Source organism: Epithele typhae (assembly GCF_022376455.1).
Source record: "Epithele typhae strain CBS 203.58 chromosome Unknown BXZ73scaffold_54, whole genome shotgun sequence".
Taxonomy (NCBI): domain Eukaryota; kingdom Fungi; phylum Basidiomycota; class Agaricomycetes; order Polyporales; family Epitheliaceae; genus Epithele; species Epithele typhae.
This window is the reverse complement of record NW_025954245.1, coordinates 104,093-131,187: the sequence shown is the minus strand read 5'-3', so window position 1 is coordinate 131,187 and position 27,095 is coordinate 104,093. Positions and strand designations below refer to the sequence as shown.

The window sequence follows — 27,095 nt, the reverse complement described above, 5'->3', positions numbered from 1 at the left end:
CTATGGCCCTGGCATGTTGCGCTGGAAGTGCGTATAGGCTCGCTGGAAGAACAATGGCAAGGATATGGTAAGCACGAGGAAAGTACAAGGTAACCAGGAACCCACTCTCGGGCAAGTTAAGCGACGTTTGGACCAGGGAGCTATGTATCTGGTGCTGCCAAGGTGCGCACTGCGCCGGTGCCGGCAAGGGTAGAATGAGAAGACGCGGGAAGAGAAACCAGAAATGGATACACCCACGTTGGCGGCGAGAATTACATCAAACGCGGGCGTAGTTGGCGTTGCTTTGATATAATCGGAGAAGCTGAGAGCTGGCCAGCGTGGGGTGCAGCTGCGGTCCAGTATGCCGTAAGATGGATCGTCTAGACATGGGCCTCTCACGGGGACAGTTGATCTGGATATGGATACTCTCCACTTTAGAGGGTGGGTATGGAGGTGGTGGAACATGCGTGCGACCAAGTACTGTCAGACAGAGACGTCTGCTTTTGGGTGCGAATGAAACTCACCGGCTCGTGCGTTGGCGTGACTGGCCTAGTGTGCAAGGGGAAGGTGTGAGGAACGTGGCCGAGGTGCCTGCGCTTGCTGGATTGGGGACAGTGACGTAGACGGCTGCATGCGCGGGACTAGCGGCGGAGTCACAAATCGTGAAATGGTCATCAGCATTCTTTCACCAGCGCTATAGCCCCGCCTTTCGGAGTTTCGCCGGCAGTAAGTAGGCAGCAGAGGCGGATGATCCATATTTGTTGTCCCTCTCATCTCTCCTCACTCCTCCTGCCCTCCTCATCCCGTCCTCTTCTTGGCTACTTCTATTCTCTCTGGGAGGCACTGAGGGTGTGATATACGGGCATCGACGATGGCCCACGAACAACGGATATCTTCAACGGCTTCCATCCTTAGTGGTCCTCGAAGTGAGTCTCTTTCCTCTTGGCTTCAATGGAAGTACGGGTGTTCGGCTTTGGTGATCAGTGAGAGGTTATGTGGTCGTCATCGGTGCGCATTCGTGTCTCTCCTCCAACGTCTTCCCACTTCCAGAGTTGGTGCGGAAAGTGAGCTTGCTCGGTGTGGCTCCAGTGGCTCGCAGATGCTCCTCTTTCGCCCCTACCTCCTGCTTGAGGCTCAAAGAAGCGTCATGTGTCAGAGCACCTCTTCCTATGCTTCTTCATTTCCGTGTTCTGCGCATATACCCTCCCTTTCTCCCATACACGCTTCTCCGCCACCCCATTCCGCGGATATGCTTATCGAGGGCATAGTGTGCAACATTACATTCCTGCCCCTCGGTGTGCGTATATGCGGCTGCAGCTACTACTACCCCAGACCCTCCCACACTCTTTGCTCTGTGGGGTAACTCATTGCGCAGCGGCGCCAGTGTCTGCTCGTCGTTACGACATGGTCGATGTCATTCTGCAAATAGGCTGTGCTGCGCCCGTGGTCGTGGCGCCCTGGAAATGACCCGTGCTCACTTCTCGCACTATTGTGTGAAGAGTGTGCGAACTTGAAACCGAAGACTCGGCTTTCAGTTATTGCGCGCGCAAGCCCAGATGAGCCGCACAAGCGTGTGCCCAATCTCACGACCGTCTGTCGAACGTGCTTCAGAAGTGCGCTGGTCGCTTCGGAGCCTCTTTCTTCTTCGTTCCACATAATGCTGCTTCATTTTGTTGGTTCGTTCGTACTAACAACATCTGTGATGCAGATGGAAACGAACTAGACTCCCTCTACCAAGTTCGGTTACTATCTGCGCTACGAAGCGGTAGGTGCTTCCAACAGCGATTATCGTACGCACGCTCAAGTGTGGATATAGGCGATCCCGCTCGCATCCACCCTTTCCTCACCGATATCACCAAGGACCGCAGAACATCCGCAGAAAGTGACACAGACCTTGGCGCCGCTGCACTCCATCTCGCCATTCGCTGTGCATCATGTAGGCCACATGATTTCCCACCCAGAGTCCCCGCTAATTGCTTGCGGTTGCCAGGCGATACTATATCTCTCCTATCATCTCATAGGTCCATTTCTCCGAATGCAGTATACCCTCCTGGATCTGGTACTACGGCACTGCACCTAGCAGCCTCGCTATCGCGAACGGATGTCGTCAATCTGTTGTTGGAGCAGGAGGGGATCGACGATAGCTTGCGCGACAGCCAAGGGAAAACGTGCCTCGAAGTCGCCAAGGGGAAGGACACCGTTCGCGCCATCCGAGGTACGCCCGCGCCTGGTTCTCACACCTGCGCGAGATGTTGATCGACCGCGTGTAGACTCGAGAGCGATCCTTACCGCGTCATATCGGTCGTTGCTTCGCAGCTACATTCTGTCCTCCTCCAGCGCTCCTCCTACTGACGCACTGATCCAAATCCTTTCCTCACCTCGGATACGCCTTGTCGACCTATCCTATCTCGACGATTCCTCCGGCCGGACGTTGCTTCACGAGGCCGCCCGACGCAAAGACCTGCGTTTGGTCGAGCTAGCCGTACGCGCCGGCGCAGATGTCTTCGTGCGCGATCGCAAAGGTCGTCCAGTGTACGACAGCGCTGGCAAGGACGATCGTGTTCGTGTCTTCCTTCGACAGTGTGAGTGCTTTCCGTGTTCGGGATGTGGAAGAAACTGACGATCCATTGTAGTCACCAATCAGGACAACTCCCTGATTGCCGAACCATCGACGTCATTGGAACCTCCAGAGCTTCGCGGATACCTGAACAAGTACACGAATGTCGCAAGAGGGTACAACACGCGCTGGTTTATTTTACACCAGGGCGTCCTCTCTTGTACGTTCTCAAAACGCCCTCATCTTGATGTTTGCTGACACTCCGCAGACTACCGCCACCAGGAAGACGAGAATCTCGCGTGCCGAGGGTCGATCTCTCTGCGACACGCGATCTTGACTGTACCGACGGGGACGTCAGGACTGCGCTTCGAAGTGCACTCGACACCTTCCAGAGGCCATTCGTCAATCCAGAAGTGGTACCTGAAGGCGAACCACCCCGTCGAGGCCTCGCGATGGATCACCGCTATCCAAAAGAGCATGGAGCTTGCGAAGCGGGACGACACGCAAAGCCGGAAGAGCGGCGATAGCGAAGCCCCCAGCCTCAAGCCGTCCCTATCGATATCCGGCGCCACGCGACGCAGGCACACTCAGTCGACCAGCGGCGCTAGCGGCGTCATCTCCGCGACCAGCTCTCAAGTCGACGGCGACTCGGGCGGCGAAGCCGCCAGCGAACGCCGCGATCATGACCACCAGCCTTCGTTCACGGACACCGAAGGCGACCAGGACCATGGGGACTCGTCCGACTCGGACTCCGTACGCAACGCGGCACCTCACGCAAACTCCTTCGAGCTACAAGGGAACTCCCTCATCGCCCAGACCGACCTTGCCGCGCAACTGTTCAAGTCGACCGCGCAGTCGTCCAACTCCCTCCGTGCCGCGGAGGTGCACAAGGCGCTCGGCGAGACCCTCGGCACCGTCTCGGGCATGCTCAACGAGTACGTGCAGATGGTGAAGGAGCGCGAGGAGTGGTACAAATCCGCGCTCGAGCGCGAGCGCGAGCGTCAAAACGTCTGGGAGGCGAGCCTCCAGGCCGTTGTGCGCGAGGGCGACATGCTCGAGAAGGAGCTCCGGAGCCGCATCCGCCGCCGCAGTCGCGCCCCGAGCGACGCGCAGAACGCCGGCACCCTCCGTCGCCTCCCCAGTCCCACCTCCACTCCGGAGATCGTCACCGCGCCGGCGGTGGCGATACCCCACCCCGACCCTGCGCCCGCGCCCACGCCCGTACCACCCGCCGCACCGTTCACGCAGGCGCGCGATGACCTTCCCTCGCCTGCGGCCACGATCTCTGCGCGCGGTTCGAACCGGCGCACGTCGCTCAACGTGCCCGTCAACGGGCGCCCGTTCTCGCTCATCATGGGCGCCGGGAGTGCGAGCGCCGGCGCGATCGCGAACGGTGACGAGGACGACGGGGACACGACGGACGAGGACGAGTTCTTCGACGCGATCGAGTCCGGCAACCTCCCGGGGCTCGTCATCACGCGGTCGCTCATCCAACAGAACCCGAGCGCCACGACCGTGTTCCTCAGCCCGGAGGTCTATGCGGGGTACACGAAGCTCCGCGACCGGCTTGGGATCTCGACCGACGACCGGCCGCCGATGAGCTTGTGGGCGGTGCTGAAGAACAGCATCGGGAAAGACCTGACGAAGATTTCGTTCCCGGTGTTCTTCAATGAGCCGACGAGCATGCTCCAGCGCATGGCGGAGGACATGGAGTTCTCAGAGTGTTGTGAGTACAACGTCCAACGTCCTTGACGTATATGGGATACCGGTCTGACGCTTGTATGTAGTGGACGCGGCGTACGCCGAGACGGACCAGCACAAGAGGATCGCGTTCGTCGCAGCCTTCGCGATGTCGAACTACTCGTCCACGATCGGCCGCATCGCGAAACCCTTCAACCCTATGCTTGTATGTTTTTCTTACATCCTTCCCGGCATATATACTCACCCGTAGTTCTTCACAGAGCGAGACCTTCGAGTACGTGCGACACGACAAGCAGTACCGCTACGTCTCAGAGCAGGTCAGCCACCACCCTCCGATCTCGGCGTGCTGGGCAGAAGCGCCCACGTGGCGCTACTACGGCGAGGTCGACGCGCAGAACAAGTTCATGGGCAAGTCGTTCGAGATCCGTCCCACCGGCATCGCGCACGCGGAGCTGCTCCTCCCCGAAGACCGCGAAGGGCTGGAGGGCTACCCCAAGGCCAGGGGGGTGAACGTGGCGGGCCGCGTGGTCGAGCACTACAGCTGGAAGAAGGTCACGACGAACGTCTCGGGCTTCATCCTCGGCTCGCCAACGATTGACCACTACGGCGACATGGTGGTATGTTTGGCTCGGCGCGTCTATTGGCGCATACGCTGACATCGTCGCGCCCAGATCACGAACCATCGGACGAAGGACCGGTGCGTGCTGACCTTCAAGCCCCGCGGCTGGCGCGGCCGGGACGCGTACGAGATCAGTGGCTACGTCTCGGACGCCGAGGGCAACGTCGTGTACGAGATCGCCGGGCGCTGGAACAGCCAGCTCGTCGCGCGGCGCGTCGGCACTGGCGTCGGACAGCTGCACCCCGACGTCGCGCCCGCGAGCGAGAAGGAGTACATCCTCCTCTGGCGCAACTCGGAGAAGCCGACCTTCCCGTTCAACCTCACCCCGTTCGCGATCACGCTCAACGATTGCCCGCCGGACACGCTGCGGCCGTACGTGTGCCCGACGGACTGCCGGATGCGCCCGGACCAGCGCGCGTTCGAGCTCGGCAAGTACGAGCGCGCGAACGACCTGAAGATCAAGCAGGAGGAGTTCCAGCGGGCGACGCGCAAGGCGCGCGAGGAGGGCAGCGCGCCCGCGCACGGCCCGCGGTGGTTCGCGGCGACGACGGAGCCGGACACGGGCGAGCGCGTGTGGATGCCGGCGATGGCGGGCGGGGAGGTCGAGTATTGGGCCGAGCGCGAGAAGGTGTGGAAGGCGACGCAGGACGCGAAGGGCGCCGCGGTCGTGTCGTGGAAGGGCGTCGAGCCGATCTTCATCGACGACGAGCCGTGAGGAACGGACGGTGGGAGCTGACTTATTGACGCTAATTCGTATCGCGGGAAGTCCAACGTGTCTTGTAGGTTTCGGTCTTGGGGACAGTAGCTTACCGGGTTCTCGTAATATTCCTTCGTCAGGTCCTGATACATACATACAAGGCTTCTTGGTTCTGTTGTATCCATCGAACATTCACCATTCGAGACGACCGTCGCCGCACCCGCTCCCGTCGCACGCCCCACCAGTCTGCGCGCCCCCGCCCTGCACCTCCTCCACGGGCGCAGCGATCTCGATCCCGGACGTGTCGCTCAGGCCACGGTCGAGCAGCTCCGCCGTCGCCTGGCGGACCATCCACTTCGATGTCCCGATGACCGCGTCGAGCGCGTCCGTGTCGGGGAGGAGCAAGAGGAGGTCGTCCCCTTCCAGCTTTACGTCGAACGCAAGCACGCCGTAGCCGTCGTCGTTCAGGCACTCGCCCGTCGCGAGGTTGAAGTTGCGCTTGTGCATCGGGCCTGCGCGTGTGGTGGCGAGTCAGCGCGAGGACGCGAGGAGCATCCGACTCAGAGAAAGAGGGGGAGGGGGAGAGAGAGGAAGAGAGGGACGAACAGGAGACGTAGAGCGCGCCGGACTTGGGGTCGTCCCCGACGATGCCGTGGTCGAGGACGAAGGCGCGCCGGTGCGGGCACATCTGCTGGGTCGCGAAGAAGCCCTTGTGCGGGACGTGGAAGATCGCGAGCTGGCTGTCGCCGTAGCGCACCGCGGCGGACCTGCATGGCGCGGTTCGTGAGCGGCGTGAGCTGCGGCCAGTGTGGCACTGAGAAACCGAAAACGCGGGGGGACGCACGTGGTGCCGTTGTCGTTCGGGACGAGGTCCTGGACCTTCGCGAGTGCCTTCCAGTTCCACGCACTCTTGGGCGCCGCGACGTCGGCCTCACGCATCACCAGCGGCGGCGCGGACTTGGACCACGACGCGGGGCGCTGCTGGCCGCGCTCGGTGATCATCTCCGTCTGTTTCGCCCTCTCGTCCTGTCATCCGGGGGTAACAAGTGAGTGAGCACTGCGGCGGGTAGCCCGACAAGACGTCACGCGGCTCACGGTATTGACAAACTGCCGGAACTGCTTCTGCCGGACTGGGTCCTCGGTCACGATCTTCCACTCGTCGTAGTACGTGCCGACGAGCGCCTCCATCTCCTGCTCGAGATCGGCGCAGATCCCGAGCTCGTCGTCGAGGATGACTTTGCGCAGTTTCTGGGCGTACAGTCGATCATACGGTCAGCGAACTTGGCTAGGGTATGGATGGAACCTGAGGCCGACCTCGATCCCGCCGTCCATGGCCTCGAGCCAGCGCGCGGTGCGCATGAGCTTGTCGGCGGTGCGGATGTAGTACATGATGAACCTGTCGACGATCTTGATCACCTTTGATGGAGGGACGTCGTTGGCGAGCAGTGTCGCGTGGCGGGGGTTTGCGCCTATGCGAGGGTGAGAGAAGCACCCCAAGCGGGCCTTTCCGCTTACCTCCGTTCCCGCAGACAAAGACTGAGAGGTCGCAAAACGGTTTCAGTTATTGGTTGATAGAATGTGGGAAATGGACGTACTATTCCACCCCTTGTCCGTCGCAATGAGCCCGAAGTCCTTTCCTTGAGCTTCGGCGCACTCTCGAACGCACCCGCTCACGCCCCCCTTGAACTTGTGTGGAGACCGAACGCCTTTGTAACGCTCTTCGAGTTGCACGGCGACTAGCTCCACGGCCGCGCAGTTAGATTGCGCTGGTGGAGGATGGCAATGGTATGCACTCACGTCCGACAGAGTCACCAATGCCGTATCGGCACCAGGACGTACCAACGCAGGACTTCACGGTACGCAGAGACTTACCTGGGAATAAGGAGTCAGTACTAGAAATCCTATGTACCGCCGAGCCCCAGACTGACCGTACGCATGCCCGCTCTCGAACCCGGCGTCGACGAGCTCCTTCCAGATCGACGGCAGATCGGCCTTCTCGGCACCAAACATGTCGATCCGCTGCCCGCCTGTGACCTTGGTGTACAATCCATCTGTGCGGATGAGCGGTGTGAGCCCGTGCGCAGCGCGTCGCCTAGGAATTTCGAAAGGCTGCGTACATTTTTTCGCAACATGCCCGATCGCGACAAGTTTATCCGGGGTGATCTTCATTACGGTCAGAGACGTCGCCGAGAAAAAGCTCAAATGCGTACCTCTCCTGCAGCCACTCGTGGAATGACGGAGAACGTGCCTTGGACGGGATACATCAGCACAAGCGAGAGGTAGTCCGAAGAAACATGACTTACCGTTTCGCTGAATGTTCGCGAGGAATCTGTCGCACGAACGCTCGTTGTCAGCAAGTGCACTGTCACGCAGAATTTGGGCTTACTTGTCGTTCGTGTCTTGGTTTCTGGGAATAGCGACGTGTGTAAGTGGACCTGTGAGCCGGTACGCTAAAGTGAAAACTCACGCGTGATGCTCAGGGTTCATGATGTGCTCATTCCAGAGCGACGAGAGGATGCTGCCCATCGCAGGCTTGCAGATCTCGCAACCCAGTGCGTCGGGTACGACCCCTACCGCAGCCATGATCTCGGTTGTGGTCTTGAGCTTCTTGATCCTGAAATGCCGTTAGATAAGGTGTCACATTAGATTAGGAACCACTCGCGTACTTGATAACGTTGAACAGATCCACTCTGGACATGGCAAAGTGGGCGCAGAGGTTGTTGCTGACTGCGAGGCCCGCCTTCTTCATCTCCGTCTAAGAGAGAGTCAGTGCAAGTGGACGAGGGAGGCTGTCAGCGATTCGAAAGGTACCTTCATGATGTTCGTTACGAGCGGGACGCCTAGCTCGCGGGTGCCAAATTGAGTTCTGCACTTGACGGGAACTAGCAACAAAGACTTACATCCGCCGCATCCCGTCCCCGCCTTTGTCTTTCGCTTCACCTCGTCCAGGCTGTGCGCTCCGTCCTTGACACACTGCACGACCTGTCCCTTCGAAACGTTCTGTCGCATTTTGATTCAGATTCGTTTCGCTCCAAACAGGCATCGATCTTCGACGTACGTGACAGCTGCAGATCTGGGTGTCGTCGTCCAGATCTGCCCCGGAGTCGTCTCCGCCGCTCTTGGAGCCGAGGATGAACTGCGACGGAGGGACGTCGAGCGTTTTCTGCCAAGGACGAGCACGTCAATCTGTGTCCACCCACGCTCTGGGCTGGGGCTTGCCTTTTTCTTGACCATCGCGACGAGCTTCACGTAGTCGGACGTGTCCCCGACCATCATCCCTCCGACGATGTACTTCCCATCCGCGCTGAAAATGTACCTGTCGCATCGCGTGAGCTCCCCCGCTGCTCGCCATACGTATAACCGCATTCCCACTTTTTGTACACCCCAGCGAACGGGTCCCGGTACGTGAGAGCCTCCACGGGGCCCTCCGCAGCCGCCGCCGCGCCATGGCGTTTCTTCGGCGTCGACGCGTCGTGCTTCGTGGGCCCGCTTGAACCCGGCGGCGCGCTCTGCGCGGGCGCTTCGACAGCCGCGGGGGAAACATTGGCGTGCATCTCGGCGAAGAAGTCGCCAAAAGACGCCACCTGGGGAGAGGTCGGTCAATGCGAGCAGCGAAGAGGCGCTAAGCACGCACGTCGACGCCCATGAGCTTCAGCTTCGTCGACAAGTCCGGGGCGTTCTGCGCGGCCGGGACATTCCGTCAGCGTCGCGCGCGGACGGCGCGAGAGACGTGCCACGCACCATCTGCCGGGGCTTGAACGACCCGATGTCCGTCGCGGCCTGGGTCATGTTGAACGCGAGGATGTCCGCCATCTCGATCCCCGGCGCGATCAGCCCGTACGTGTTCCCGCGCCAGCTCGCGCACTCGCCCACCGCGTACACGTTCTCCACCGTCCCCGAGCCGTCGCTGGCGCGATTCACGCGCAGGGCGTCGTCGACGACCACGCCCCCGCGCGGCGCGCACGTGAGCCCCGCCGCGCGCGCGACGTCGTCCCGGGGCGTGATCCCGATCGCGAAGACGACGAGGTCGCACGGCTCTGTGGTGCCGTCCGCGAGCTCGACGCCCGTCACGCGCGCGCCCGAGGAGTCGCCGGGTTCGGAGGGGGAGGAGGAGGTGCAGACGCGGACGGCGGAGGTCCCGCCGAGGAAGCGCACGCCCATGTCCTCGATCCGCCGGCGGACGATGTCGCCGCCCTGGGCGTCGAGCTGGCGCGAGAGCGGGTAGCGGGAGCGGTGCACGATCGCGACGCGCGACACGGTGGGGAGGTCGTGCACGGCTTTGGCGGCCTCGAGGCCGAGGAGTCCCCCGCCGAGGACGATGGCCTGGTTGAGCCCCGTCGATGAGCGGTGTATGTAGGAGGGGTGGGGGAGAGACGTACCGAGAGGCCCTTGAGACCATTTTTCTCAGCGTAGGAAATGAGGGCGTCGACGTCGGAGATGTTACGATAGACGAACACGCCCGGGACGGAGGTGTCGGCGTACGAGGGGAGAGAGGCGTCGGAGCCGGTCGCAAGCACGCAGTGGTTGTATGAGAGCGTACGGCCCTTGTCTGTCATGGCCGTCTGAGAGGCAATGTCCAGGGCGGAGATAGCCTCTCCAGTGTGGAACTCGAATCGCTTGGGGTCCTGGGAGGTGTACCAGTCCGCTGCATTGGAGCACAGTGTGAGCATATGGTTGTCATCGGAACAACACAACCTACGAGACTCGAGGTAGAGCTCCTTGACGTTGCGGTGCTGGAAGTAGTCCGTGAGGGCGACCCGGTTGTACGCCACTAGGAGATGATATAAGAGTGAACGGCAAAATATGCGGGGGAACTGGTGCGTACAATGTTGCTCTTCGCCACATGTCACAATGCGATATTTTTGCCGGGTGTCGAGGTCCATGACCTTTCGAATAAATGCTAGATATATTGGTCATTAATAGAGACCAAACGGTGAAAAAAAATCACTTACCGATCCCCACCATCCCCAGCCCCACCACGAGGATGGTTTCTCGAGGAGACTCATCGTCTGCCATCTCGGGTGAATGCACTACAAGGGCACTGGAGAAGGGAGGATGCTGTCCGTTGTACCTATATACTGCAGGAGGGGTTAAGATGACCCGATGGCGTCAGCTCGTCGTCTGAAGAAGAGCGTATCACATGGGCTTGGGAAGCCGGTCGAAGGCGGATAGAGAACTTCTCCCAGCCGCTGAACCGCCGTACGTATGTGACTGCAAGAGTCTTTCAGGCTCAGCGGTACGTTGAGACGGAAAGATAGGTGGTGACGACCTGGCGTGAGAGTAGCATCAGAGTAGAACAGCGCTCAGGACTCAGAGATGGAAATGATCCCCAGCTGCCTCCCCTGAAGTGATATCGCGCCGAACTTGGTCGCGGCGTTCCCATGGACCAGGCTTCGCAGCGCGCTCGGCGAGAAGACGGATGAGCGTCTGGCGGGATGGATGACGGCGCGAAGCCAAAACTACTTAGACTCCAGAAGGCGGAACGACGCTTGTATGTAGCGATGTTAGCACTTTGCGTGTTGAATATTCGAGATCTGGAACCGTGGTGTGCCTACCAGCAAGTTCTCTCCTCGCAGTGTAAGGCACACGTGTTCCACGTAGTGAAACTTGTTGAGACAAGACAGAGGAATTTGGGAGTGAGCTCAAGCTATGCCACATTAATCCTAGAAGCGTAGAGTCAGTGACGGGTGAAGTCAAAGAGAAGAGGCGCTTAAAGCCGGCTGTATGCGCTTCCTTCAAGTTATCTTATCTTATCTCATCTCCCAAGGCGCCATGTGCGCTCTGAGGCTGGTCCCCGACGCGCCGGTCTCCGCCGAACGCCAATACTTACCTGTACTACCTCCACTTCATTCATAGACCCCACGGAGCTCGTGGAACTCTATGTTATTAATATCTACACGCCCAGGTGAGGCGATCCAGGACCTCTTTTGTTTGAAGCCAAACTGAAATCGCGTGTGCCACGTCGGCACCGCCGTGTTCTTCGGTGTTGACTAAAAACAATTCCACCGCGCGTCCGGCGCAGATGTCATCATCCGCATTCCGATCGGGACTCGGAATCTCGACTGGCATGATCTCTTTCATATATCCGGCCCGATACAGCCCTTTGCATAAAAGTGCGGAATCATCACGAAAGCAATTTCGGGTAGACGCTCAGGCACAATGCGCAGATGTGACCCAGTCGTCACACCCCCCGCGAGCTGGCATGGATCCCGCGGTTGGACACGACTTGCGTGAAGTCGGGTGCTCCCCATTGCCTTACCGCAACAAGTGTATGAAGAGTGATCATAGTATTGGGGAAAGAACCTATTGAACTACATGAAACTATGTACGTGGTTCGATTCTTGCCAACGCCTGCTTGCGCGTGATCACATGTAAGGCGTGACGAATCAACCATGGGCTTCAACGAGGGCGATGATACCATCCATGGAAAAGGCAGAAAGGATAGAGTAGTGTTGGTCACGAATAACCGTATCACGACGTACGCATGTGAGCCCAAGTGGTGCCCATCCCATCCTCCGTTGATTCGTCCGACCATCCGCTGCTGACTCGTCCGGTCAGACCATGTATTCCATGCGGATTTCCCCCCACTCCTCTACCCACGCGCCGCGCAGGAGCTCGTTGCGCTCAAGCGAAACATTCGAGACCCTCTCGCGAGTGGACGCAAGCTTGCGCAAGATTTGAGAAGGGGTCGACGAGACTGTACCAGCAGTGACCTGGGCCGAAGTGTGTATGCAGTTCGTCGAGATGGACCGCTGGGTTTCTCTCGATGGCTGTTATGAGAAATTGTATGTCGACGGCTGAAAGGGGGCGTGAACGTCGAGGCCTGGGGAGGATACCTGCTTTGCCAGACTCCCGGAAGTGTTTCACGCTGCGCACTGCTGAAGCGGTGACCTGTGGCAGGTGGCGAGTTCGCAGATCTCAGAGACCGGCCTGCTGTCGACGACGTGCCAGTGGATCACGTATCTCGAGACTGAGGAGTCGTGGCTGGATGCGGGAGACAAGAGTAGCTAGCAATCTCCGAGACGCGTCGAGCATAAGGAGTCGCGCGACGCGAGGACCGCGCGCGCTGCTCACAGAGGACGTGACGCCCGGGTCACATCTGCACATTGTGCCTGAGCGTCTGCCCGAAATTGCTTTCGTGATGATTCCGCACTTTTATGCAAAGGGCTGTAAGCTCGGTCTTACCGTACATTGTAATGCGAGCAGTGTCGCCCAGTGTGTGACGGATCGTTGCTTTCGGCAAGGTCATGTTGGATTGAAGCTCGGGTCTCGTAAGTCGTACCGACTCATCTCGCTTGTAATTTGACCACTGTGTTTCCAACCAGCTGCGAACGTAGATCTCAGTAAACCACCGTCGTTTCGCAATGTATTTCGTTACTACAGCCACCAGGGCCGATAAAAAGAAGTCCCTTGGCGAATATCGCATAGTTGACGAATAGCTCCTCAGTGAGTGTGGACTTGATCGTTGCGGTCACTTACACGATTACACGACAAACTCTTCTGTGCCCCATCTAGCTAGTTCCGTATTCCAACTCTCGTCGGACGCCAGCTTACCCAACAAGAAGCTGATGTACATGCTATTTGATTTCATATGGCGCGTCCCAGTGGCATATATATGTTGAGGCTTCCTTTGCTCCAAGCATCCAGCTCAGCACCATTTTCTTGTATTCTGAATCATCTCAGCGCACCATGGAGAGCCTTCTCACCACCATCGACAACGTTTCCGGCCAGGTCTTCGACTATGTCATCATAGGTGGCGGCACTGCCGGCCTCGTCCTCGCCGCTCGTCTTTCCGAGGAACCCTCGAAGACGGTGCTGGTGCTGGAGGCTGGCGGCGCACACCTCAACGACCCCCTCATAGGTACGTTCATACGCCATCCACGTTTCGCCATTTATGACACTCACCAATACTCACCAATCCAGACCTCCCTGCCGGGTACGGCAAGTTTATGGGCAACCCGGAGTACGACTGGGCGTTCACGACGGTAGGCCGACTGTTTCGGACCATGCGGCAGAGCTTCGGTGCTGATCAATGTTACCAAGGTGCCGCAGAAGCACTCGAAGGACACGAGCTTCTTTTGGCCCCGGTAAGCATATTTTCACGCATCGCGTCCCTGCAGTGCCCCATTTAGCTGAAGTCGCTTGTTGCAGAGGAAAGGGTCTTGGCGGTTCTTCTGCAGTCAACTTCTACACGTGGTCGCGCGCGGAGAAGGAGGATATCAACGGTCTGTCAGCTCGTTTGAGGCCGCGCCTACAACGATGCTAACGCGATGACTGACCCGCAGCATGGGAGCGCCTCGGGAACCCCGGATGGAACTGGGAGAACCATCTCAAGTACGCGATCAAGTCCGAAACGTCCGTTCCTCCCTGTCCATCCCCATATTCTTTGCTCGCTAATCACACTCCCCCGTCCAGATTCGTCCCGGCGTCAGCTGAGGTGGCAGAGAAAGAGCGCCAGACTCACGACCCCGCCGTCCACGGCACGGACGGTGAGCCGACGCCTCGCCACCACGCACCACCGCCTGTTGACTTTTCCCTTTTACAGGGCCCATTGTGATCGGTTTCCCGAACACGACGAGCGGATGGGAGGTCGCGATGCAGGACTCGCTCGAGGCACTCGGCTTCCCGCGCCTGCGCGACCTCCAGACGGGCACCCTGGTGGGCGCGGGGAGGGTGCCCTCGACCGTGGACCCACGCGCGAACACGCGCACGACCTCCCAAGATTATCTCAAGCTCGCGGTGGGCCGCAGTAATCTCAAGATCCTCGTGAACGCGTCGGTGGCACGCGTGCTCTTGGGACCTACTGAGGACGGCGGGTTCGTGGCGTCGGGCGTGGAGTTCTTGTTCGACGGCAAGACGCATGTGGTCTCTACGTCCCCGAGCGGCGAGGTTATTCTCTCTGCTGGGTGCGCTTCAGGGACGACCAGAAGAATATGGACGGGGCGCTGACACGACATTCACAGGACCTTGAAGTCGCCGCAGATCTTGGAGCTGTCCGGGATCGGCGACCCGGCCATTCTGGAGAAGATCGGGGTCGAGACCAAGGTTTCACTCCCCGCCGTTGGCACGAACGTCCAAGAGCACCTCTTTGCGGGCATGGCGTACGGTACGCAGATTCTGTTAACCCACAACGATCTCTGATTGAATAGTCGTGTAGAGGTCAACGAGCCCGAGAAGTACAACACGATCGACGAGCTAACAGACCCCGCGAAAGTCGCCGAACACATGGCCCTCTAGTGCGTCTTACCTCCTCTTTTTACCAGATGCACATCTGACTCTTCACCGTGCAGCCCCGACGGCAAAGGCCTCTTCACCCTCGGCATATCCTTGCTGTCTTGGACATCCCTGAAAGACATCAGCGCGCGCGCCGCGGATATAGAGGCGACCGCGCCCACCACGAGCACGACCCCCGGTCTGACGGAGCAGTACGCGGAGCAGCACGCGCGCATCGCCGAGGGCGCAGCAAGCGCCGAGTACACCACCATCCCCGGCTTCTACAGCTTCCCCAGTGCGTGTCCCCGCGCTCGCAGCGCCCCCTTACGCTGATCTCGCATCCGCGGGGCAGACCCCCCGACCCCCGGCGCCAAGCACGTCACGCTCTGCTCCATGCTCAACCGGCCTTTCTCCCGCGGCACGATCCACGCGACCTCGGCGGACCCCCTCGCGCCGCCCGCGATCGACCCGCACTACTTCGAAGAGCCCGCCGGTGCGTCCCGTCTCGTCTCGCCCCCTCCCTGCCTGCGCACCGAGTTCCCAACCTTGCCGCGCAGACCTCGCCGCCTACGTCGAGCAGATCAAGTTCGCGCGCCGCCTCGCGCGCACCGCGCCCTTCGCCGCCGTCCTCGGCAAGGAGCTCAACCCCGGCCCCGCCGTCGCCTCCGACGCCGAGCTCGCGCGGTGGCTGAAGAAGCACATGACGACCGTGCACCACACCGCGGGCGCGTGCGCGATGCTCCCGCGCGACAGGGGCGGGGTCGTCGACCCGCAGCTGAGGGTGTACGGGACGACGGGGCTGCGCGTCGTCGACCTGAGCGTCGTCCCGCTCATCCCGGGCGCGCACACGCAGAGCGTCGTGTACGCGGTCGCGGAGCAGGCGGCGGACGTCATCAAGGGCGTGTTCGTGGCGTGACGCCCTTCCGCTCTCATGTGTACCATAGCTAGCACGTAGAGTACAAAACAAGCCTTCGCAGCCGTACGGACCGCATGCGCTCACTGGTCCTCCTTGATCAAGTCCGCCGCCTTCTCCGCCACGCCGTACACCGTCCGCGACAGGTGCGCGCTCAGCTGCACCGGCAGCACCGACGCGTCCACCACCCGCAGTCGCTCCGTCCCATACACCCGCAAGCGCGCGTCGACGACCCCACCGAGCGCGCGCCGCATCATCGCCGCCGTCGCGAGCGGGTGCGAGTTCGCGCTGAACCCGGCGGACGGACCGGGCTGGGTGATCCACGCGGCCCAGTCGGCGGACGCGCCGCCGTCGCCCGTCGGGTCCGGGACGGCGCTGAGTCCGGGCTCCAACTCGCCGGAGGAATTGCGGAGGGCGCTGCGAAAGGTGCAATGTCGGCGACTGAACAAGAAGCGCAGTGGAGGGACCTACGCGAGAGGGGGGCTGTTGAGCAAGAGGCGACACGTCCGCGCGGAGGCGATTTGGACGTCGAGATCCCAGGGAACGTCGAAGTAGTTGACGTTGACGATGGGCTTCTGGAATGGGTCGTTCGACTAACGAGAGACAGATATCAGACAGCAGCGGGGTGTATGGCGGGAAAAGTGCCGCCTACTGCAATCGTAACATTTCCTCTGCTGAACGGAATGAGGTTCCACGTGACGATGCCAATGTCGCTGCGTGAAGCACGTCATTGTGGTTGACCTAGACGTTCAAAGAGCCGCGCTCACCCGCCCAGGACGACAAAGTACAGTTCCGTGACGGGTGCTGCGATAACGTCATCAGCGAAACCCACCAGGCGAGACATCCTGCAGCGCGCCCACCGTTGTCCTCGATAAGCGTCTTCGCCTGGAGCTCGAAAATCGTCTGCAGCGACCGAGCAGACATTCCGTTGTGCGCCTGGGTCTGTGCAAAGTACGGGAGCGACTCTTGCAGCTTGGCGATCGCGTCGTCAGCAAAGACCCCGAACAGCTCGCGTATGCTGGTAAAGGCGATGGCATCCGGCGGGCCCTGTCCTCCGATGTCGAAGCCGTTCGTCGGTCCTGCAATAACACTTTGTGTCTGCTCTTGCAGGTTTCTGCCGACGGTCGTTATGTTGACGAGAGGAGCTATACCGAGCGAAACCAGAAGATCGGGGTTGCCGATGCCGGACAGCTGCAGCACAGCCGGGGTCTGGAGGCACGGAGTATGAGGGGACAGTACCCACGAAGTCGTTATAGAGGCTTACATGGATCGCCCCGGCGGAGAGTATGACCTCCTTGCGAGCAAAAACGCTCAAACGGCTTCCCGAACCATCTGCGCTTGCAAACTCCACCCCCGAGGCGACCACAGGGGCACTTTTGTTGCGATCAAACAGTATTCTAGTGACCTATCGCGCGTGTTAGCCCTAGAGAAATGTGCATGCGGGGTGGCACTGTACTCGATGTTGGATCAGGAACGTGAGTCCATCACGCTTGTCTTCGACGGGGGTATAGTACGCCTCGATCGACGACGAGCGATGATCGTCTCTGTGCCAGTCTAGGCTCTGTGCTTCAGTCAGTAAGCGTTTATGAAGAAGCATCGCTCAGTGTACTGACCTGAGGCGATAGAGAAACGCAGGTCGGCGTTCCGCTACTGAAGTCCTTGCAATATGGCGTGCCCGTCAAGTTCGTCACCGCCGAAATGAATGCCGGGTTCTCGGGACCGCGGAACATCGCGTTTGGGAAGGTTGCCTGGACAGGTCCGTTCGTCCCATGAAAGGCCGCGACGGAAGCTGCGCCCTTCGCGCGCTGCTGTGCGTTCGGGGGAGAAAAGCCTTCTGCCTGTGCTCGGGGTTGGGGAACGTGATCGCTGGAGAAGAGAGACAGACGCACCTTCTTCATGTACGCCGACATGTTCGCCCAGTTCCACCCAACGGACACCTCGTCCGGCTCGAGCATCTCCGACCATATGTCGTACTGCGACTGCGCCCCCGCGTTCCACATCGCACCGTTGATGGAGGAGCTTCCGCCAAGCGTCTTCCCGCTATGCTCCTACCATGAAGACACCGACTCCTCAAGAACACGGAACGACTCACCCATGGATGACCTTCCCCTGGTCTGTGGTCCACGCCCAATCTAGTGGTCCCCCGAAGATGGCCGTGGAATCGTAGAACTGGTAGATGTCGTAGATGTCGGGGTTCGTCCGGTCGTCGCCTCCGGGTTCGATGACCAAGATCTCGAGCGTCGGGTCTTCCGCCAGACGCGCCGCGACAGTCGTGCCCGCGGTGCCGGCGCCGACGATGACGTAGTCGAAGGTCCTGCCTGCGGCAATGCTTGACTCGTTGGTGACTCCGGCTGCTTGGAGATGTTGCGCGAAGGAAAGAGCGGCGACAACCGCCGCGAGCGCCGGCGAGAAGGGCCGTGGGGGGTACATCGCGTCTACAGCGTGGCCTCGCGGAGAGCGTCGTTATATATGCGTCCCGCAAAAGAGTTCGGGCGCGTTCCGCAGGAGGTGCGCATGACATGGGCTGAAAACGCCGCCGTCAAAGGTAGCGCATCCATGCCGTAAAACGTTCATGGGGCCGGGTAACCCTAAATTTCAGCTCGAAACTCCACATGGTTGGTGTACTCATCATATGTGCCCAGGAAGAGAACCTCTCAGATTCCATCCGTGCATCTTGCTTTTGTTCTAGGGAGGCGGTGGGCGCAGAGTGTTGGAATTATCGGGTTTCTTTGGTGTTGTAGGCAGTAGACAGTGAGTTCAGTCTGCGGGGAGTGGAACGAAGGCGACGGGTGTTATGAGTGCACACATGCTCAGTGGGCAGAGGGGGGTCCACGTGACGGGATCGTAGGGCGTCTGGAGTCGTCGCTCGCCACGGGGTCAAATGACGCGGTTCTCGCGCCTCTTCCCAGTCGATCACGCTACGACCTTGTCTGCCGCATCTGCTCTGATTCCCAACCCCCATCTTGCTTTGGGATACTCAGGTGAATGGGCGTAAATAAACTTGCAGAAGTTCACGACAACAATCAGGGCCAGTCGGCGAACGACAGCTGTATCAATCGATCATGGATGACCTTCCCGAGGATATCTTCCTCCTCGTCTGCCGCATTCTGGTCCCCATCCCGCTGCTGAGTACAGAACAAGATTTTAATTATGAAGAATACAGATCGGGGTATCTGCGACCCCTTCTGCACCTCACTCACGTCTGTCGGTCGTGGCGACGGACCCTCATCGATGCTCAATCAATGTGGTCCTACTTGATTCTCAAACCAAGTAACAATGTCTGCAACAACATCTCCTCCATGCTTATGGAACGCTCAGGAGAATCTCCTCTCACCATCATCATCGTCACCAACGACATCGACGACGTTTACAGGACGATATCAGCGCAGGGGAGGCGACTCCGGCACTTTCAAATCCGCATGCTTAGTCCATCGCCGAATCACCACTCGTTGCTTTTCCCCTCTGCCGCGCCCCTCCTCGAGACACTTTCCATCAAATATGAGGTCGACGCTCCGGCTGGGACAGAATACCGCAATGCATCGTCGACCCGGATGTTCCACGACGGTCCCTCATCTCTTCGTGCCCTTGAGCTTTGGCCCGTGCAGTACGCACTGCCGCTCGACTCCTTCCCCCTCATAACACATCTCTTCCTTTCATTCGACTCAGTCAATATCGAGAACAGCAGCCTCTTAGAAAATGTCCTAGGCCTGCTGTCACGCACCCCCCTGCTGCGGTTCTTCAGTCTGCGCGACGTCCAATGTGACAGCAACTCCCTACCCGCATCAAAGGGCAATCTGCCAGCTATGGTCAAACTTTCGCGCTTGAATAGCATGTCAGTATCGCGAAGCAACTGGGAGTTCATCGGGAACCTCTTCCGTCGCCTCAATCTCCCCCTCGAGTTCCACATACATGTCACCGACCTGCCTTCCGAAGCCAGCTTCAACCACTGGAACGACTGCGCGTCGAAAACCGTGAACCTTTTGTGCCGGACGGCAATCCCATCCCTCGAGCGTCTCAAGATCTGCCAGTCGGATCGGGCTACCATCATAGCCGAGGGTCCACTCTCGCAGGCCCCCCTCCCTCGTGCGCGCGGTCGTCTCGCGCTCTCCACAGGAGTCGGACATATGCCTCACATCCGTCGCGTCGACGCCGTCTTATGGCTCGCGTCTCTCCCCACACACATCCCATTCTCGTCAATTCGGGACCTGCACCTCGACTTCGCAGACTTCCCCCGCCACCTCCTACCCCCATTGCTCGCGCACACCCCCGCGCTGACCACCCTCGTCTTCCTCTTCCGCGTGCACGACGGCACCGTGACCGGTGTGGACGAGCTCGTCGCGCTCGGCGTGCTCACCGACGCCCTCCTCCGCCCCGCCGCCGACGGCGCCCTCCCGTGCCCGCAGCTCTCCACGCTCCGCTCGTGGGTCTGGTTTCCGGGGCTCATCGCGAACGGGGGCTTCACCGATTTCCCGCGGCGCACGCAGCTCGACCTCACGTTCGCGAAGCTCGCCGCCCTCGCGACAGGGCGCGCGCGCCTCGGCCGGCCGCTGCGCACGCTGCTCCTCGCGCCCATCACCGTCCCCGAGCGGCCGGAGAAGCTGCGGGAGGTGGGGCGCGAGGGCGGCGATTCCGGGCGGTCCCGGAAGGCTCTCGTCGACGTCACGGTCGACGCGGGGATCGAGACGCTCCGGGGCGTCGTGGAGGAGGTCGTGTGGGCGCCGGACGGGGCGGGACGGGTGGAGCTCGACCGGCTGTTTGCGGCGGACACGGCGGCGGCGGATGAGGAGGACTTGGGGCGCGCGGGGCGGTATTGGCGGATGCCGCGGGGGGCTGGCGCGTAACGCGGCGACGAAGCGAGACGACCGAGGCGTGGGCGGAGCGATGCCGCAGGGCGGACGGGGCGTGAGTGTTACTGGGGGTGAGCCGGGAATAGGAGAACGAAGTTGCTTCCGGGACGAACTCGCGCGAGGCTCGATAACACGGGTTGAAGTGGCACTCTCTGGGATGGAGGTGGGTTGCGTTGAACATGGTTCAGTACACCGTGACTATTCTGCATGGCGATTTAGAGCAGAACGTCGGAGAGAGAAGAAGCTCATGTATATTGACCCATTCACGGATCAGACTGTTCAGCACATGGTCCCCTCCATGCGTCAAGTTTCTGAAGTCATGGAGGAAGAAGCAAGTGATGGGTGCCCCACCTGGTCGGGCAGAAGCCAAGTAGACCATAGTGCGAGTTATATATGCAGACAAACATCAACAACGGGAGTTACTCCTGAGTGTCGAGTTCACCATCGAAGTGTTCAAAATTGTACGCTGGGAATAACACGTTCAAAATCACGGATGATTTATGAACGTCGAAACGGCACCGCGAACTGTTGGCCATCACCGGTCCTCCTTGATCAGGTCCGCCGCCTTCTCCGCCACGCCGTATACCGTCCGCGACAGGTGCGCGCTCAGCTGCACCGGCAGCACCGACGCATCCACCACCCGCAGCCGCTCCGTCCCGTACACCCGCAGGCGCGCGTCCACCACCCCGCCAAGCGCGCGCCGCATCATCGCCGCCGTCGCAATCGGGTGCGAGTTCGCGCTGAAGCCGGCCCCGGACCCGGGCTGGGTGATCCACGCGGCCCAGTCGGCGGAGGCGCCGCCGTCGCCCGTCGGGTCTGGGACGGCGGCGAGGCCCGGCGCAGATTCTCCGGAAGGGTCGCGGAGGGCGCTGAAAGGGGCGTGAGGTTTGGCGGCTGTAGGAGGAGGGGATGGACGGCTTACGCGAGGGCAGGTTTGTTAAGCAGCTGGCGGCACGTCCGCGCGGCGACGATCTGCACGTCGAGGTCCCATGGAATGTCAAAATAGTTGACGTTGACGATGGGACTCTGGAATGGGTCATTCGACTGGCGGAGCTCTTAGTCAGACACGAGCGAAGCAGGCTGAAGGGAAGGGTGTTCCTACCACGATCGTCACGTTCCCTCTACTGAACGGAATGAGATTCCACATAGTGATTCCGAGATCGCTGAAGAAGCAGTGTCAGCGCGAACGATGCCTTTATGAGCGAGACGCGCACTTGGCTTGCGGGATTCCTGGACCAAAGAGCAGTTCTGCAACGGGTGCTACAATGACGTCATCAGCAATGCCGCAGAGCGCGCGATAGATCTCAAGATCTCACCATTGTCGTTGATGAGAGTCTTGGCCTGAAGTTCGAATATCGTCCGTAGCGCTTCGGCAGACAAAGCGTTGTGCGCTTGTGTCTGTGCAAAGAACGGAAGCGACTCCTGCAGCTTCGCAATCGCGTCGTCCGCATCGACCCCAAATAGTTCGCGCACACTTGGAAAGGCGATGGCGTCTTTTGGGCCCAGTCCGCCCACGTCGAAGCCGTTCATTGGGCCGCCGATGGTGTTCAGTGTCTGCTCTTGAAAGTTCTTGCCGACGGTAGTCAGATTCACGAGAGGGGTGATACCGAGCGGGACGAGAAGGCCGGGGTCTCCGATGCCGGAAAGCTGCAGGACAGCTGGAGTCTGATGACCGGGCGTGTGAGTCCATTGTCCAATGCGGACCAGAGATTACTATAGAAGCTCACATGGATCGCGCCCGCAGAGAGTATCACCTCCTTGCGAGCAAACACGCTCAGCCGGCTTCCTGAGCCATCTGCGCTTGCAAACTGGACTCCGGAGGCGGCGACAGAACCGTTAGTGTTACCATCAAACAGCACCTTGGTGACCTGCCGCGTTCGTCAGCCTGTAGAGAGAAGAGAAAATATGGACAAGCACGCTACCAGATGCTGGATCAGGAATGTCAGCCCATCGCGCCTATCTTCGACGGGGGTGTAGTACGCCTCGATAGACGACGAGCGACGATCATCGCTGTGCCAGTTTATGCTCTGCATTTTCATTAGAAAGCGCATTAGAAGCAAGGAATACCTCACTGCACTGACCTGGGGCGATAAAGAAACGCAGGTCGGCGCTCCGCTACTGAAGTCTTCGCAATATGGCGTGCCCGTCAAGTTCATCACGGATGAGATGAAAGCCGGGTTTTCGGGACCGCCGTACATCGCGTCCGGAAAGGTTGCCCGGACAGGCCCGTTCGTCCCATGAAAGGCCGCGACGGAAGCGGCGCCCTTCGTGCGCTGCTGTGTGTTTGGAGGAGAAAAGCCTTCCGCCTGCGCTCGAGGGTGGGCAAGGGGCGCGCTTGAATAAACTGGATATCGTACCTTTTTCATATACGCGGAGACGTTCGCCCAGTTCCAGCCCACAGACACCTCATCCTCCTCGAGCAGATCCGACCACATGTCGTACTGAGCTTCCGTGCCCGTCGTCCAATACGCGCCATTTATGGAAGAGCTTCCACCGAGAGTCTTCCCGCTGTTGTTCTGGTTTCAACACTCCACGTCAACTTGAGGAAATGAGAGCGACGCACCCATGAATGAGCTTGCCCTGATCCGTCGGCCACGCCCAGTCGAGGGGACCCTGGAAGGCGGCCTTGTACTGGTAGATGTCGTAGATCTGAGGGTTCGTACGGTCGTCGCCTCCAGCTTCAATGACCAGGATCTCGAGCGTCGGGTCTTCGGCGAGCCGTGCCGCGACCGTTGTTCCTGATGTGCCTGCGCCGACGACGACGTAGTCGAAGGTCTTTCCCGCGACAGTGCTTGAGTCGTTGGTGATTCCGGCTGCTTGCAGGTGTTGCACGAAGGAAAGAGCGGCGATGACCACCGCGAGCACCGACGAGAAGCATCCTGGATGATACATGTTGCGGTGATGAGTCTGCAGCGCCGCCTCGCGGAGAGCACTGTTATATATGCGTCTTGTGGCGGGGTTCGCGCACGTTCCGACGGAGGTGCGCATGACTTGGGATGCAGAAGCTGCCGTCAGAGGTAGTGCATCTATGCCGTAAGACGTTCAGCAGGCTGCACTGGACAATGACCATCCCACTCACAATGAGCACTCGAGAACACATGCGGTCGGTGAAAGTACCGCATATGTATACCCAGATGAGGGCCTCTGAGATCCGCTAGCGTATCATCCTCTTGTCTATGCACTTCCCAAGAAGTACTGAGCGCAGAGTGTTCATCGGGTGGAGTCGGAGGCAGTAGAAGTTGAGGTCGGTTTCACGGGAAGCGGGGTGAATGGGAGGAAGGTTGCGCGCTGTGCAGTCACAGGATACGAAGAGAACTGTCGGGCCGGAGTATAGATTGAGAAACTGAAGACGAGAAGTCGAAGCAAAGTCGAAGGCGCGAAATCAACAAACACAGTCCACGTGACTATCTTAAGGGCAAGTCAAGGCGTCACCAAATCCCGTAGAAATACACTATGCTACATGTCGGCTGCAACTGCTTTCCTCCCTTCTCTCTCGGGGTATGGTCCAAAATCCTCTGCCTCACCACTCAATCTTCTTGGTTTCCACCAAGTCGTTTAGTCTCCCTGCGCGTCCTGCTCGTCAATATCCTCAACTCCCAGCAGCACGAGCTTCGAGAGCAAACAGAACACACCTCGGTCTGGAGAAAACGAAGTGAGCTCCCCACTGCCCCGCTATGCGCGCGCCGTCTCCCCTTCCGACGCTGCCCTCGCCCGCGCGCTCACTGCGCGCCGCCTCGCGCCCTCCGGACGAGGCCCCTCGTCGCGCCGCCACAGCACCTCGTACCGCAAGCCCGCCTTGCAGGACACGAACACGCCCTCCTCGACGAGCCCGTTGCTGTCGTACAGCTTCGACGTCCCTTGGGCCCCCAGCCGCTTGGGGCGCGAGACCGGTCGCGGGGCGATTCTGGATGCGGAGAGCATGGTGGTGGGTGGTGTGCGATACGTGAGCTTGGCTGGGAGCGAAGGAAGGAAAGCCGCAGGGGAGCGTGGAGGGCCGCAGGGCGTGAGCGGAGGTGTAGGCTTGCACTCCTCGACGGTGCGGAGCTGCTCTTTTACGCAGGGGGGCATGCTTCTGCCGTCGGGCGATAACAATAGAGACAATAGGTGCGTATTTGACCATGTCAGCACCGCATCATTGTCGCCTTCTGTGCGCATGCTAGAATTTGCTCAGACAATAAACGCAAGTCTTTCAGAATCCCATATATATATATTGTGCGAACCGGCCGTGTGTACTCAAGGTACGCGGCGAAGGGACAGGCAGTCCGTGTGTCTACGTGTACCAAAGTGCGGGAGAGACAAAGAACCAGAGAAAGAAGGAGAGAAGGAATGGACGCGTCATATGTAAGACGCAGCTTAAGCAGAAGGACTGCGAAGAAACCACCATCAGCACCCACACACACAACCAAAGCAAGCGCAGCACTCACACGATGGGAAGGACGAGCTGCTTGCCCGGCGTGATCTTGAGGATCGGGAACGGCGTGCTCTTGCACGACTGCTCGATGTCCTTGATGCTCGTCTCGGGCGGGAACACCGCCTGCTGGCCCGCGCCGCGCTTCGGCATCGGGATCACCTCCGAGCAGTCGTGCAGGCTCGCGCGGTCGTGCCCGAGCACCGCGAGCTTCGCCATCGCCGCCTTGAACTTGCGGTTCATCGCCTCGTGGTCCGTCACGAACGACTGCCACTCGCACGCCGTGCGCGGGTCGCGCGCGAGCAGCCCGTCCGACGCGAGGCGGATCTCCCCGAGGATTGGCGAGGGGGACTCGCCGAGGGTCGAGCCCCCGGTGGGGAGGGCCTTGCCGACGAGGAGAGTCTGCGGGGTGCCGTCAGGGATGCCGTCGCGGCGTCAAACGACGATGGGCTCACCTCGACGAAGAACTGGGCGTCGAAGGCGTCAGGGGTGGTGTCGAAGGGGCGCGCGTGCTGGCTCGGGTCGGCGATGGCGTCGCGCGCGGCGACGGAGTGGCTCGCCATGAGCGCGACGAGCTCCTCGGGGCTGAAGGTGGCGTCGGCCATGCGCGCCAGGATCGTGGTCACGTCCTGGAACGGCGCGGGGATGAGGCCGGGGGGCGCGGCGACGGAGCTGTTCGAGCGGCCGGCGAGGAACTCGAGGCGCGGCGCACCCTTGCAGTTCGCAGTGCCAACGGCGCCGGTGAATTGAATGCTAAAAGATGTGGGGGTCAATGATACAGCAAGGGGAGAGTGCGAACGGAAGGCACGAACAAGTCGCCGAACGAGACAGGGTACTTGATCGCGAGCGGGTGGATGTGGTTGAGGATGTCGTCGATGTTGCCGTTCGCGACGTCCAGGAGCTCGATGTCTGAGTGCGCCATGATCGAGCCGTCCGCACCGCCCTTGACGTTGTCCTTGATGGAGAAGCCGATGGCGTCGTGGAAGGTCAACTGGACACTGCGGTCAGCAACGGTGGGAGCGACGTGAAGAGAAGCACATACACGAAGAGCCTCGTGGGCCTCCTGGACTGTGTAAGATAATAATCAGTGAAGACCCTTTAATGATCAGACGCGGACACTGACTGCACTGGCCGTTGTCGAAGCTGTCGTTCGAAGGGTGAGCACATATTCGTGGCACACGTCTAGCAGAACTTACACATTCTCCTGGAGGTCGTCAAGGATCTCGTACCAGACACAGCACTGCGTCGAAATGTCAGCAAGTGTTGCATATCGTCGCAGGTAGGAGCTGACCTTGAGGTTCTCCGCGGTGTACTTGCTGTTGGAGCACTGGGAGCGGCGGGAGGGCGGTGCCGCGGCGACGGCGAGCGTCGCAAGAGAAAGAAGAGGGAGGAGGGTCTTGGAAAGCATATCGGAAGCTATGTAGTCTTGAAGGCGGAAAGCAGAGGGCAGTTGCGAGTGTTGAGAAAGCGGGGGATGAGGATGAGGGCACTCGCGGCGTACCTTTTATAGCCTCAGAGAACGGTCGGAGGGGGCTGGTCAGCCCCGAGTGAGGACGTCGGATGTCGAGCGATGTTTCCTGATTGGGACGCGGATGTCAGCAACGGCAAGCTCGAGTGACACTTCCGATAAGTAACCAGGCTGGGATGTGCTGCAATACGCTCCTTGGCGTTGAATACGTGCTATTTGGTGGGTGGTCTCAGTTCTACGAAATCTGAGATGGATGTCGACAAGAACCGATGGTTCTGACCGATCACGACCGAAGTTCAACATCGTTGGCTTGCACGTGCCTGCTTGAAAGTCAGCCGAACAAGAGCTGGCATCTCGCTCCAGCGGCCCAGAGTCTGCCGGAAACCAATATTAGCGTCGAGGGGCTGCATCGAAGAGAAGATGAGAGCGGCTTCGCTCGTGAAGCTTTGAAGATTGGAACCATCATTTAAAGCCCATGGGTAGGGACGACCTGTCCTTCAGTGAGGACGAACTGCGAGTAACGCTACATCTTCGCCAGATTTTTGTGCTGATCGAGTCGATGGCTGCGATTTGTGTACTAGCCAGGTACCACTGGAGTGTGGGCGGGACCTCGGCCTTGTATGATGTCCCAGATCGTATCCTAGGAATCTCGCTCAATCTGTGTATTTGCATGAAGGGTAGAAGAAACACTCA

At 59.9% G+C, this 27,095-nt stretch overlaps 7 protein-coding genes across 7 annotated transcripts; 3 read left to right on the top strand and 4 right to left on the bottom strand.

Annotated features, from left to right (window-relative positions):
• Nucleotides 1-1,636: 1,636 nt before the first annotated feature.
• On the top strand, nucleotides 1,637-5,571 carry BXZ73DRAFT_91918 (Oxysterol-binding protein-domain-containing protein; the record flags this gene model as incomplete). Its single annotated transcript, XM_048026165.1, has 10 exons — nucleotides 1,637-1,655; nucleotides 1,688-1,744; nucleotides 1,796-1,915; nucleotides 1,970-2,194; nucleotides 2,250-2,561; nucleotides 2,613-2,756; nucleotides 2,805-4,262; nucleotides 4,324-4,442; nucleotides 4,498-4,854; nucleotides 4,909-5,571. 10 exons carry the CDS (start codon nucleotides 1,637-1,639, stop codon nucleotides 5,569-5,571), a joined length of 3,474 nt encoding a protein of 1,157 aa, XP_047874504.1.
• Nucleotides 5,572-5,745: 174 nt separating this feature from the next.
• Nucleotides 5,746-10,569, bottom strand: BXZ73DRAFT_104663 (nitrite reductase; the record flags this gene model as incomplete). The annotated part of the gene is made up of 26 exons (XM_048015983.1): nucleotides 5,746-6,065; nucleotides 6,160-6,320; nucleotides 6,398-6,579; nucleotides 6,649-6,801; nucleotides 6,868-7,022; nucleotides 7,069-7,089; nucleotides 7,149-7,289; nucleotides 7,351-7,425; nucleotides 7,482-7,604; nucleotides 7,671-7,716; nucleotides 7,764-7,801; nucleotides 7,857-7,882; nucleotides 7,940-7,960; nucleotides 8,021-8,167; nucleotides 8,220-8,308; nucleotides 8,365-8,393; nucleotides 8,454-8,553; nucleotides 8,612-8,716; nucleotides 8,785-8,869; nucleotides 8,926-9,137; nucleotides 9,188-9,232; nucleotides 9,295-9,876; nucleotides 9,933-10,198; nucleotides 10,253-10,324; nucleotides 10,379-10,453; nucleotides 10,506-10,569. The coding sequence occupies 26 exons, from the start codon at nucleotides 10,567-10,569 to the stop codon at nucleotides 5,746-5,748; spliced, it is 3,333 nt and encodes a 1,110-aa protein (XP_047874503.1).
• Nucleotides 10,570-13,242: 2,673 nt separating this feature from the next.
• On the top strand, nucleotides 13,243-15,682 carry BXZ73DRAFT_52189 (GMC oxidoreductase; the record flags this gene model as incomplete). Its single annotated transcript, XM_048020766.1, has 12 exons — nucleotides 13,243-13,414; nucleotides 13,477-13,538; nucleotides 13,597-13,640; nucleotides 13,705-13,778; nucleotides 13,839-13,908; nucleotides 13,969-14,042; nucleotides 14,099-14,459; nucleotides 14,517-14,659; nucleotides 14,711-14,789; nucleotides 14,844-15,061; nucleotides 15,119-15,259; nucleotides 15,324-15,682. 12 exons carry the CDS (start codon nucleotides 13,243-13,245, stop codon nucleotides 15,680-15,682), a joined length of 1,797 nt encoding a protein of 598 aa, XP_047874502.1.
• An 80-nt stretch (nucleotides 15,683-15,762) lies between these two features.
• BXZ73DRAFT_52148 (alcohol oxidase) lies at nucleotides 15,763-18,109 on the bottom strand (the record flags this gene model as incomplete). The annotated part of the gene is made up of 10 exons (XM_048020762.1): nucleotides 15,763-16,096; nucleotides 16,151-16,272; nucleotides 16,332-16,392; nucleotides 16,447-16,483; nucleotides 16,540-16,888; nucleotides 16,944-17,084; nucleotides 17,136-17,240; nucleotides 17,293-17,517; nucleotides 17,569-17,719; nucleotides 17,772-18,109. 10 exons carry the CDS (start codon nucleotides 18,107-18,109, stop codon nucleotides 15,763-15,765), a joined length of 1,863 nt encoding a protein of 620 aa, XP_047874501.1.
• Nucleotides 18,110-18,978: 869 nt separating this feature from the next.
• On the top strand, nucleotides 18,979-20,520 carry BXZ73DRAFT_104660 (uncharacterized protein; the record flags this gene model as incomplete). Its single annotated transcript, XM_048015982.1, has 1 exon — nucleotides 18,979-20,520. The coding sequence occupies one exon, from the start codon at nucleotides 18,979-18,981 to the stop codon at nucleotides 20,518-20,520; it is 1,542 nt and encodes a 513-aa protein (XP_047874500.1).
• A 541-nt stretch (nucleotides 20,521-21,061) lies between these two features.
• Nucleotides 21,062-23,418, bottom strand: BXZ73DRAFT_52190 (alcohol oxidase; the record flags this gene model as incomplete). Its single annotated transcript, XM_048020767.1, has 10 exons — nucleotides 21,062-21,395; nucleotides 21,449-21,570; nucleotides 21,629-21,689; nucleotides 21,741-21,786; nucleotides 21,843-22,191; nucleotides 22,254-22,394; nucleotides 22,449-22,553; nucleotides 22,608-22,832; nucleotides 22,884-23,034; nucleotides 23,090-23,418. The coding sequence occupies 10 exons, from the start codon at nucleotides 23,416-23,418 to the stop codon at nucleotides 21,062-21,064; spliced, it is 1,863 nt and encodes a 620-aa protein (XP_047874499.1).
• Nucleotides 23,419-24,879: 1,461 nt separating this feature from the next.
• On the bottom strand, nucleotides 24,880-26,342 carry BXZ73DRAFT_104657 (heme peroxidase; the record flags this gene model as incomplete). The annotated part of the gene is made up of 8 exons (XM_048015981.1): nucleotides 24,880-24,892; nucleotides 24,951-25,336; nucleotides 25,390-25,687; nucleotides 25,747-25,925; nucleotides 25,977-26,002; nucleotides 26,058-26,077; nucleotides 26,131-26,174; nucleotides 26,226-26,342. 8 exons carry the CDS (start codon nucleotides 26,340-26,342, stop codon nucleotides 24,880-24,882), a joined length of 1,083 nt encoding a protein of 360 aa, XP_047874498.1.
• Nucleotides 26,343-27,095: the final 753 nt, after the last annotated feature.